Source organism: Phyllobates terribilis, unplaced genomic scaffold (assembly GCF_046119375.1).
Source record: "Phyllobates terribilis strain yellow unplaced genomic scaffold, ASM4611937v1 Scaffold_2__4_contigs__length_985480577, whole genome shotgun sequence".
Classification (NCBI taxonomy): domain Eukaryota; kingdom Metazoa; phylum Chordata; class Amphibia; order Anura; family Dendrobatidae; genus Phyllobates; species Phyllobates terribilis.
Window position 1 is genome coordinate 324901059 of NW_027362762.1, and position 12385 is coordinate 324913443.

The window sequence follows — 12385 nt, forward strand, 5'->3', positions numbered from 1 at the left end:
GGGGCAGCCCGTTCCTGCCTGCTGTACCTGGCTGGACACAAATATAGTGCGAAGCCCCACGTCATTTTTTCTTTAATTATTTCATGAATTTCCTGAAATAATTAAAAAAAAATTGATGTGGGGCTTTTTTTCTTAATTATTTCATGCCTGCGGCATGACAGGCTGGATGACAGCTTTCTGCTGCGATCCAGCCTGTCATGTGAATGTAGCAGAACTGAAGCCGTCCTGGGAACCATGGAAAGGTAAGGATGATGTTGCTTTATTATTTTACTTTTATTGCAGGAGATCGTTGGCTTCAGCTGGAATGGGCGTGATGGTAAGTATGGTTTAATTTAAAACAATAAAGAATTGTGTGTTTATTTCAATTAAAGGACTTTATTCTGGGTGTTTGTGTTTTTTTTTAACTTTGACTATGGGGTTAGTAATGGGGGTGTCTTATAGACGCCTCTCCATTACTAACCTGGGCTTGATGTCAGCTGGCATTATAAGCTGACATCAACCCCAGCCCTATTACCCCACTGCCACCGCTACAGGGCAGTGGGAAGAGCGAGGCTAAGTGCCAGAATTGGCGCATCCTATGGATGCGCCTTTTCTGGGGCTGCTAACGGCTGGTGTTTCTAGCCTGGGAGGGGGCCAATATTCATGGCACCCTTCCTGGGCTATTAATATCAGCCTCCAGCTGTCTGCCTAGCCTTTGCTAGCTATTAAAATAGGGGGGACCCCACGTCATTTATTTTGGGGTCCCCCATTTTAATAGCTAGTAAAGGCTAGGTATTCAGCTGGGGGCTGATATTAGTAGCCTGGAAAGCTTCGTGGGTATTACCCCCTTCCCAGGCTTCAAACATCTGCCCCAGCCGTCTGCTTAACCTCCGCTAGAGACTAAAATTACGGGGAACCCCACGCCAATTTTTTTTTTAGTAAATTCTTTATTTTAACACTAAATGACAAGTACAGTAGCCAACACTGTCACTGTACTTATTATATATGTGACTGACATGTTTCTATCTATCTAATCTATGTGTAATGCTCTATATTTCTGTTCTAAATTGTCTGGTACCGATGTTGAATTGCCGGCCGGCTTTTTTAAAGAGACGGTGCATGAAAACACTATTATTTTTTTAAATAAATCCTTTAACACTAAATGACAAGTACAGTATCCAATACTGTCACTGTACTTCTTATATATGTGACTGACATGTTTCTATCTATCTAATCTATGTGTGAAGCTCTATTCTTTCTGTTCTAAATTGTCGGGTACCGGTATATGCCGCTGATGAATTGCCAGCTTTTCATGTTTCACCTTGAGCACTGTTCCCATCGATTTGGGCATCCACTGTAATGCCACAACCACCATGGCTGTGGCACTAACGTCTTAAAAAATATTAATTCCTGCTATTCCATTTAATTGTAATGTAAGGGAGATAATGTAATGTCAGCGCTTGAGCAGGAGAATTCTCCCACGCTGGGATGGCATTCTGATGACAGGCTGGATCGCAGCTGAGCGCTTTCCCTTCAGCTTGTCATCCTTCAGAGACACTGCAGAGCGCAGGCATTATGGGAACTTCCGATTCCGGTATTCGTTATTGTAAAAGTATCGGAAATCAGTATCGGAACTCCGATACAGCGAATATCGGTCGATACCCGATATTTCAGTATCGGAATGCTCAACACTAGTGATAACTTGTTTTAACCAAATAACCCATTTAATGCAAACTACCGTAACTGTACATCCCAGTTAGAGTCGCACAGTAGATGTGCAGGAGCCGCCAGTCAATGCTCCACTATAACAGAGATAGCGGATAACAGATATTTGCATATGGCAGTAGGTGGGCCCCTAGAGTCAGTTCTCCCTGTGGGCCCCAGACACCCCAGTCCGACCCTGTTCCCCGATGCTGCAGAGGCAAAGCTGTTTCTGGAAAGCACACTTTTCAGGTCTAAAAAAGTCATGGAGCTGAACTGTCAATCTTCAGGAGTGCACCTTCTCTAAGCAAGCAAGAAGCCGGGAGGCTGGGGAGCCGAGCACTTCTGAAGAAAGAAGATGAAATTAACGCTTTAATATATACGTCTTACCTGTTTAAATTAATTCATGTGCAGCTTTGCATGTCAACAGTTTTGCACTTTTTGCACACATTTTAATCCCAATATATTGTTGCTTCACCCATTACTAGAAAAGTTCAACATCTTCAGAATGTTCCAAAAGGGGCTTGTTATTGCACTGCAAGTTTTTCAATCTAAACCTGGATCCAGAGAAGTGTTTCCATGCGCAGTTGAAGTTTCAAACAGATATAGACTGTACAATTTATTTATATGAAAGTGAGTGGAGCGACGATATCTTCATGAAGAAGTTCACTTTAGTAGGTATGAGACGTCATATCTGTACCACATTGTGTCTAGTTCTTTCCCAATATTTACTATGTTTATCTATTCTTTCCTCTTCTTTAGAATCATGTGAACCTGCAGTGTTTGGAGTGCAGGACTCGCGCTTCTTCATCATTTTATTTTCAGCAATTTCCACGCTGACCATATTTGTTATAGTCTTTCTCAGGTGTAATATGGAAAGGTATGTGAATTAATAAGCACTAGTAGAATAAAGATATAGTTCTTAAATATCGTATAAGGTGGATCTTGTTATTACTCTTATTCACTCTGGATAGAAGCGGTCCTTGATGATTTTTTTTATTTAAAAAATAATTTTGTACTATATTTTTATATCTGTCTAGTTATTGTTCATGATTCTCATTTTACATATATTTTACAGGCTGTCTTAGCCACAATAAAAACAATACTAGCACTTTACTTTTTACTGGTATAATGTGTGAGAAAATAACTTTTCAGTCACATGTAAATATGGGGGGATATGGTGCACCCTTGGCGTGGCCAAGTGTTCGGTGCACTGTTACTCCTCCTCATTTGCTTACTGAGGCCTTCCCCTTCTTCTAATTGGCAGTGCTCACTTCCCAAAGAGAGCACTGCCTTAGTTCTGCCGGTGTGTGTGCACATGTATACTGCCTATGCCCAGCCGCGCATGCACACAGTGGTCGGGCAGGTTCTCCTCTGCTAATGCTGCTCACTACACTAATTCCTCTCTTAAAGCTGCTCGCTACATTTCCAGGTGTATTAGTGTAGCAAGTGATGGTTGGAAATTTCAGTCATTAATAGCACCCCTACTCCCCATCACAGTTTTCTGTTTCTCTGCTGGATTGAAACCACATGAAGATTTCCAGACAACTATACAATCTAATTACATTTTTGAATTTACATGTCTTATAAAAATTTTTTGATATGCAATATATATTTTTCAGTTCTGTCCAACTTGAGCACAGTGTAAACTTAGACTAGGCAGTCTTAAAGCCATTTGTTAAACCATAATTCTGGCACTTTTGTGGCACCCCAGAGGTCCGGTTGCCACAGTGGCATTGCCTCCCTCACAAGGGCTGATGCCATGCTTGGAAGCGAGCAGGGGTCCCCTAGTCAGGTATACTAGCATGCAACACTTCCCTGGCTCCAGACCAGTAAGGGGAGCTCCTCCCCTTAGCAACTGGAATCTGGAGGCAGGGTTAGTTAGAGTTAGTGAGAGGAGTTGAAGTCAGGACAGCGAAGTGGAAAGACCTTCATGGCAGCTCACCCCAGAGAGGAGCGTAAAAGAACCGGACACCGGAGTCTGAGATTGTGGGGCACTGAAGGCCCAGCAGCAGAAACCGGAGGGCAGGAGACTGAAGGTGTCCTGGCCCCATCAGACGCCCGAAGGCTCAGCAGCACATGGGGCCCAGCACCGCCACGTGGGAGCGACACTCCAGGAAGGCCTGAGCTGCCTGCCATATGAGTGAGCACAAAGACGTTTTACTCAGGGACGAGGGCCACAGCACAGCTATAAGCAGTAGGGCCAAAGAGATTAGCACAAAGGGAGGGCCTCCAACTTCACCTGGCGAGGTGGATTCCCAACTTGCTTCCAGGCCGCCCGGATCTCTACTACCAGCTAGTACCCGTGCCCCGGTCTGTCTAACCACAGCAAGTAAAGATAAGAGGAAACCGCCATTAAGTTGTGGACTGGTCATTATCTGTGCCATCCCCTGCACTACACTGCACAGCAACATCTATAACATCACCACTTCCTGCCCTGGAGCTAAGCTCTGCCTGTGGAGAGCTGAACCAACTCTGCTGCGTCATCATCAGCTCCAGAGGATCTGCACCGCAGCGGCAGCTCCATATACCACAGGTGGCATCACGAACATTATATAAAAAGTATATTCCCTTTTCTTTATTCCCCTTTTATTGACCGCCCTGGGTCACGGACCGGGTCACTGCCACTGTGACATTCCCCAGCATCGACCGGCCCGGCTACCGAGTACCCCACGGCCCAGGGGACGCGTCACTTTTAGGCTATGTGCACATGAAGTTTTATCAAGGTGATCAAAAACTATGAGTCCTTTGGGGAGTTTTTGGAGTATTTCTTTTATTTCCTAAACCAGTTTGCAGACTGTTTAAAGTATTTTTTTTACTGATGCATTTTTTTCTAGCCTTTTGATTGGATACTACCTACTTTCGAGCAGATTCCTTCAGGAGCAGCTTCAAAGAAGTGTCATGCACTTTATGTTTTCCCACCAGGCAATTTTCAACACCTGAAGCTGAAAAAAATGCTCAAAACAATGAGCATACTGTATGAACAGCAAAGTGGTTTCACAATAGAAATGAAGAGGAAGAGTCACTCAAACATTTTTTAAACAATTTTTTGTAGGCGTTTTTTGGAGTGGACCCATTGCACAAAACGACTCAGAAAACTCTGTGAGCACATACCCTTGAATTGATAAGTATGCTGAAATGTCTTCCAAGATAAGCAACACTAATCAATATTTATTGCCTGCACTGTTGCAAATGGATGAAATATCTTTTTGTCTGCGAGTGCGTACTATGGTTCTAAAGGCTTAATAGTAGAGCTACTTGGGTCCAATTCATTTAGCAACACATTTTAACTACCACTGTATGTCAGGAAAAAGGTACCTTTAAATTGGCTGTCTATGCTCATGATCTTCTTATTTTTATTACTCCTTGTTTTTTTGCCTATGAAATCAATAGAAGACTATAATCAGCCATGTCTTTTCTACCCAAGCATATATAAATGTATTCATGCTATACAGTTAGGTCCATATATATTTGGACAGAGACAACATTTTTCTAATTTTGGTTCTAGACATTACCACAATGAATTTTAAACAAAACAATTCAGATGCAGTTGAAGTTCAGACTTTCAGCTTTCATTTGAGGGTATCCACATTAAAATTGGATGAAGGGTTTAGGAGTTTCAGCTCCTTAACATGTGCCACCCTGTTTTCAAAGGGACCAAAAGTAATTGGACAATTGACTCCAAGGCTATTTCATGGACAGGTGTGGGCAATGCCTTCATTATGTCATTCTCAATTAAGCAGATAAAAGGCCTGGAGTTGATTTGAGGTGTGGTGCTTGCATTTGGAAGGTTTTGCTGTGAAGTAAACATGCGGTCAAAGGAGCTCTCCATGCAGGTGAAACAAGCCATCCTTAAGCTGCAGAAACAGAAAAAACCCATCCGAAAAATTGCTACAATATTAGGAGTGACAAAATCTACAGTTTGGTACATCCTGAGAAAGAAAGAAAGCACTGGTGAACTCATCAATGCAAAAAGACCTGGGCGCCCACGGAAGACAACAGTGGTGGATGATCGCAGAATAATCTCCATGGTGAAGAGAAACCCCTTCACAACAGCCAACCAAGTGAACAACACTCTCCAGGAGGTAGGCGTATCAATATCCAAATCTACCATAAAGATAAGACTGCATGAAAGTAAATACAGAGGGTTCACTGCACGGTGCAAGCCACTCATAAGCATCAAGAATAAAAAGGCTAGACTGGACTTTGCTAAAAAACATCTAAAAAAGCCAGCACAGTTCTGGAAGAACATTCTTTGGACAGATGAAACCAAGATCAACCTCTACCAGAATGATGGAAAGAGAAAAGTATGGTGAAGGCGTAGTACAGCTCATGATCCAAAGCATACCACATCATCTGTAAAACACGGTGGAGGCAGTGTGATGGCTTGGGCATGCATGGCTGCCAGTGGCACTGGGTCACTAGTGTTTATTGATGATGTGACACAGGACAGAAGCAGCCGAATGAATTCTGATGTATTCAGAGCCATACTGTGTGCTCAGGTCCAGCTAAATGCAGCCAAACTGATTGGTCGTCATTTCATACTACAGCTGGACAATGACCCAAAACATAAAGCCAAAGCAACCCAGGAGTTTATTAAAGCAAAGAAGTGGCATATTCTTGAATGGCCAAGTCAGTCACCTGATCTCAACCCAATTGAGCATGCATTTCACTTGTTAATAAAGACTAAATTTCAGACAGAAAGGCCCACAAACAAACAGCAACTGAAAACCACCGCAGTGAAGGCCTGGCAGAGCATCAAAAAGGAGGAAGCACAGCATCTGGTGATGTCCATGAGTTCAAGACTTCAGGCAGTCAATGCCAACAAAGGGTTTTCAACCAAGTACTAGAAATGAACATTTTATTTACAATTATTATTTTATCTGTCCAATTACTTTTGGTCCCTTTAAAAAGAGGGTGGCACATGTTAAGGAGCTGAAACTCCTAAACCCTTCATCCAATTTTAATGTGGATACCCTCAAATGAAAGCTGAAAGTCTGAACGTCAACTGCATCTGAATTGTTTTGTTTAAAATTCATTGTGGTAATGTCTAGCACCAAAATTAGAAAAATGTTGTCTCTGTCCAAATATATATGGACCTAACTGTATATAGATAAACTTCTGCTGTCAATGAATGAGAAGTGAATCTATACTGTCACACCAGGTGTGAGTGCAACACAGAGAGTTATGCCAGCTGTGAGTGCAACACAGAGGGGAAAGAGAAAGGGAGCCCAGACACTAGGGAATGGGGGAAGAGGTGACCTCCTAATCTGGACTAGCGTCACCCTGTCTCCCCCTAACGTCCCTATACAGCCTCTGCAGCTGTCGCTGATCACGTGCCTTGCCCTACTATCCCTGGCGTAAGGCTATAGCTGGGGGTGGAAGGAGATGAGCACTAGTCAACCTGTTAAGGGGGCGGCTGTAGACAACTTTATTTAAATGGAACACAACCGACCCCGGGGTCCGCGATGCAGCCAGGTGGGCTGCTGCCAAACACTTTCCGGGTGAAAAGGAACGCAACCAACTTAAACGATAAGCCCTTCCGTGTTACTGCACACAGGAATGGGCAAAGCGGTTTGCACTATCTCCATTAGCAGCACGTGAGATGAGCGACCGGAAAACTATCTGTAGCCCTGTTACTGCACAGGGACTACTCTGGCGGCGCTAGGATGCGTGTGTGACAACGCGACGGGTACACGTGCCCCCAGCGGGCGTGCCACCGGACTGAAGGGTACTACTCCTCGTGGCTGACAGGCGATAGCCGTGGACAGGAGGTCTGCAGGTTGCTCGAGGTGTTAGGCGACCCCTTTGGCAGAGCCAGGCTGCGAGACGTAGCTACCTGCCTAAGCAAATCTAATCCTGCCTGAGTGACCTGTGCTAATCAGCCGAGCGAACTCTGGCATCGGCAGGTCACGGAGAGAGCAGCTAGGGAGCACGTGGAATACACTCGTACACACGCCAGCAACACTTGCTAAAATGATCTGAGCGCGCCGCCATGTTTGTGGGCGGGCCTTCTAAAGATTAAGCCCTGCCCCACTGTCGCACCATTGGTGACGTCGCCTGTGACCAATCAGGCGGTGCCAGGTCACTGGATCAGCTGGTTCCCGAACCACCAATCACGGTCCGCCATGTCACGGGCATGCTCAGTGTGATGCATCTTGAACTTAGGCTGCCAGAGTCCTGACTCCCTCCACAACCTATACTTCATAGCGCTAGGCACAAACACCCGATATACAACTTGCACATCTCGTGCATTGGCTAGGCGTTGGGACCGACGGCGATGCTGTGCAGCATCAGCCCCGGCTGGACCTGAATGGGAAACCACTGAATCCACTGATGATTCTGAACCCATTTCAGATCCAACAACCACCCGGCGCCTAACACAGCCTCCGCTAGCATTCTAAAGACAAACGGGGGAAGACAACGCAGAGGAATAACAACTTAGCTTAGAAGAAACTCCAACAGGGCACACAGCCTCAAGACTCCAGAGAGGACGTGATGCCGCTTCAGCCAAGTTCCAAGTAGAAATGAGTATAACTGGTGACGCTCACCTGGAGAGATCAGGTATATATACACCCAGGCCAGAGGGAGGTAGTCGCTGGGTCCTAAAGACAGCCTCCTATCTAGGCAGCTGTCTGCATTGCCAAACGTGGAGATCTCCTGCAAATCACTGCAGGACAACTGTCTGTCACCTCTGACACGCCCGTGACATATATAGAGGTGAATGGATTAGTATACACAAAAATTTTGTAAAATGTGAAGAAATTAGAAGTGCAAAAAATACTCTGACACTAGGCTTCAAGAGATGTAATAGACAAAATTGGATTAGCCATTTTTTAATGCCGTACGTTTTTATAAACTAGCTAAGGACCTCAAACACTGTAAATTGTACACATGTATTTATATTTAAATTGTACAGACACTAATGAGCCATAATAATAAAGCATTCATGCCAGCAACATAGGAAGGTGCTGAAAGTGGTTCCCAACCACACAGCCAGGACACAAAGGGATTCTGCCTTTTCATCCAAGAATGTTGGCAGAGTAAAGAACACTGCTCCCACAGACAGTGTTACGCTCGCGCCCGGACTGACTGGTGTGAGTGTGATTAGTGATCCCACTGTACCATGAACCGAGGAGTGCCTGGAGTGGCGTAACTGAGTATCAACCCGATCCGACCAAGGTCACACGGCGGCTAAGTCGACTCCGTGAACCAGGGAGGAACCAAGCAGAGGGACCAGGTGCTACTCCAGGTCAGACCCCGGTCACAGCTGTTGACCCACACTGGGGAATGCAGGAACAGGCAGGTTAGCTGGTATGCAGACAGATGGGCATTGGCAGGCACGGCTGGTATGAAGGCAGGTGGGTACTAGCAGGCACGGCTGGTATGAAGACAGGCGGGTGCTGACAGGCACGGCTGGAATACAGACAGGCAGGTATGAACGCAGGCTGGATAGGGACCAGTACAGACTGGGATACAGGAACAGAGCCGCAGGTGCGGTGGAGTAGCAGAGCAAAACCACAGATGCGGTGAACAAGCAAAGCGAAGCGGAGCAAAACCGCAGGTGCAGTGAACAAGCAGAGCGGAGCAAAACCGCAGGTGCGGTGAACAAGCAGAGTGGAGCAAAACCGCCAGAGCGGTAAACAAGCAGAGCAGAGCGGAACCGCAGGTGTGGTAAACAAGCAGAGCAGAGCGGAACCGCAGGTGCGGTAAACAAGCAGAGCGGAACCGCCGGAGCGGTGAACAAGCAGAGCAGAGCGGAACCGCAGATGCGGTAAGCAAGCGGAGCAGAGCGTAACCGCAGGTGCGGTAAGCAAGCGGAGCAGAGCGGAACCGCCGGAGCGGTGAGCCAGCGGAGTGGAGCAAAACCGCAGGTGCGGTAAACAAGCAGAGCGGAGCAAAACTGCAGGTGAGGTGAACAAGCAGAGCGGAGTAAAACCGCAGGTGCGGTGAACAAGCAGAGCGGAGTAAAACCGCAAGTGCGGTGAACAAGCAGAGCGGAGCAAAACCGCAGGTGCGGTGAACAAGCAGAGCGGAGCAAAACCGCAGGTGCGGTGAACAAGCAGAGCGGAGCAAAACCACAGGTGCGGTGAACAAGCAGAGCGGAGCAAAACCGCAGGTGCGGTGAACAAGCAGAGCAGTGCGGAACCGCCGGGGGGGTGAACAAGCAGAGCGGAACCGCCAGAGCGGTGAACAAGCAGAGCAGAGCAGAACCGCAGGTGCGGTAAGCAAGCGGAGCAGAGCGGAACCACCGGAGTGGTGAGCAAGCAGAGCAGAGCGGAACCGCAGGTGCGGTAAACAAGCGGAGCAGAGCGGAACCGCCGGAGCGGTGAGCAAGCAGAGTAGAACGTGAAGGCAGACAGGACAGGGCTCTGTTCACATGGAACAGACTGGAAGATACAGGAAGATAGCTAGAACACAGGAGGTAAATACGGAGGCAGGGAAACAGAACGAGCAGAACCAGATACACACAAGGTACTTACAATGAAGTAGCGAGTGGACACAAAGCTCACAAACAGAAGTACAGAGACAACGAGTTGGAGTTAGGTGCAGGTTCAGACACTGCAGGAAAAGGGAAGGTACCAACATGGAAACAAACAAGAAACGGGCTAGGACACTGTTCAGACAGGAACTGAAACAGAAACAAGATACAGAAACAAGCCTGGGAACTCAGCCCCCAGGGTGGCAGAACAGACAGGTAACAGGCCTGGGTATACAGCCCCCAGGGTGGCAGAGCAGACAGGTAACAGGCCTGGATATACAGCCCCCAGGGTGGCAGAACAGACTAGATACAGGACAGGACCTGACAATTCAGTTGCAAAGGACAAACTGAGAGAAAGTGGGTGGAGGGGGTTTAAATATCCAGTAACTCACAGTAATAGGCTGGGGATGCATTAGGACTGTGCACACAGTAGCTATAAGAAACAAGCAGAAAGCCACGCCAATGCTCTAAGCAATCAGACAAGAGACATGGACAGAGCAGGTACTGGAGCAAAGAGTGCAGCATGGACTGACAGGTAAGATTGCGGTCTTGCATGGTGGGAGGTGGTGCACCCTGCAAGCACGCCGCCAGGGATGTTACAGACAGTATTGTGCACTCTCTAGTTTATGCCACACTCTCCTTCTTAGCCCACCCAATCTGCTCAAGTTATAACCTAAAATCACCATAAAGTCTGTATGTCACCACAATACTACGTCTGCACATAAGACCAGAGACTCACAATTGCATACAATGTCTGCCTGTTCACAGGAATCATTATTATCAACCTTAAAGGTGCAGAATTTTGTAAATAAAAAACTTGTAAATGGCATATCGCACATAACAAAATAGCAATGCAACATTGCCATGTAACATATCAACATAATAGTGTCAAGGTAATTGCCACTGGTATTTACTTTATACACTCACATAGCACCATTAATTCCACACTGCTTTACAGACATTATCATCACCAGGGCTGCTATCAGGCCATTACTGCCCTTAGTACTGTATGGGGCCTGGTGAGAAGAAGCAAAAAGGGGGGGCCCAGACACGCTGGCAGCCTGGGGCACCTGTCTCTTTGCTTCTGTTCACCGGCCCTCAAGGGCAACAGCTCAGTGCCGCAGGCACCGCACCCAGATGCATAATGCACCCGGCAGACGGAAATGTGCACAGTACCTTTAAGCTGTGGCCGGGATTCATCATGGTCCTGACTCTGGTCATCTGACACACTGCGCTCTTATCTTCATTCCTGAGCAGAGCAGCGTGCCGCAGCGGCAGGCAGTGTGTGAGGAGGAGGTTACTGAGGGGAGGTTGGTGTTGAGGGGGGCCTGGTAAAAAGGAAAGTCTGGTGCTTAGGGGGGGCTGGTGGTGAGGGGAGGCTGGTAGTGCTGAGGGGACCCTGGTGGTGAGGGGAGTCTGTTGGTGAGGGGGGCCTGGTGCTGAGGGGAGTCTGCGTCTGGCAGGGTGAGGCTGGTGCTGAGTGGAGGCTGCGTCCAGCAGGGTGAGACTGGTGCTGAGGGGAGGCTGCTTCCGGCAGGGTGAGGCTGGTGCTGAGGGGAGGCTGCTTCCGGCAGGGTGAGGGAAGTCTGTGTCAGGCAGGGTGAGGCTGGTGCTGAGGCGAGGCTGCGTCCAGTAGGGTGATTCTGGTGCAATGGGAGGCTGCATCTGGCAGGGTGAGGCTTGTGCTGAAGAGAGGCTGCATCTGGCAGAAAGAGGCTGGTGCTGAGGGGAGACTGCGTCTGGCAGGGTGAGGCTGGTGCTGAGAGAGGCTGCGTCTGGCAGGGTGAGGCTGATGCTGAGGGGAGGCTGCGTCTGGCAGGGTGAGGCTGGTGCTGAGGGGAGACTGCATCTAGCAGGGTGAGGCTGGTGCTGAGGGGAGGCTGCGTCTGGCAGGGTGAGGCTGGTGCTGAGGGGAGGCTGAATCTGGCAGGGTGAGGCTGGTGCTGAGGGGAGGCTGCGTCCAGCAGGGTGAGGCTGGTGCTGAGGGGAGACTGCATCTAGCAGGGTGAGGCTGGTGCTGAGGGGAGGCTGCGTCTGGCAGGGTGAGGCTGGTGCTGAGGGGAGGCTGCTTCTGGCAGGGTGAGGCTGGTGCTGAGGGGAGGCTGCTTCCGGCAGGGTGAGGCTGGTGCTGAGGGGAGGCTGCTTCCGGCAGGGTGAAGCTGGTGCTGAGGGGAAGCTGTCTCTGGCAGGTTGAGGCTGGTGCTGAAGGGAGGCTGCATCCAG

General features: G+C 48.1%; 1 protein-coding gene across 2 annotated transcripts in view; it reads left to right on the plus strand.

Moving 5' to 3' along the window:
• LOC141251856 (cytokine receptor-like factor 2) overlaps positions 1 to 12385 on the plus strand; it is a 165961-nt gene that overhangs the window by 122110 nt on the left and 31466 nt on the right. For both annotated transcript variants that reach the window (XM_073670425.1, XM_073670426.1), the window contains exons 3-4: positions 2169 to 2358; positions 2443 to 2560. In XM_073670425.1, coding sequence (XP_073526526.1) covers positions 2169 to 2358; positions 2443 to 2560 — 308 coding nt within the window. The remainder of the gene's footprint in view (positions 1 to 2168; positions 2359 to 2442; positions 2561 to 12385) is intronic.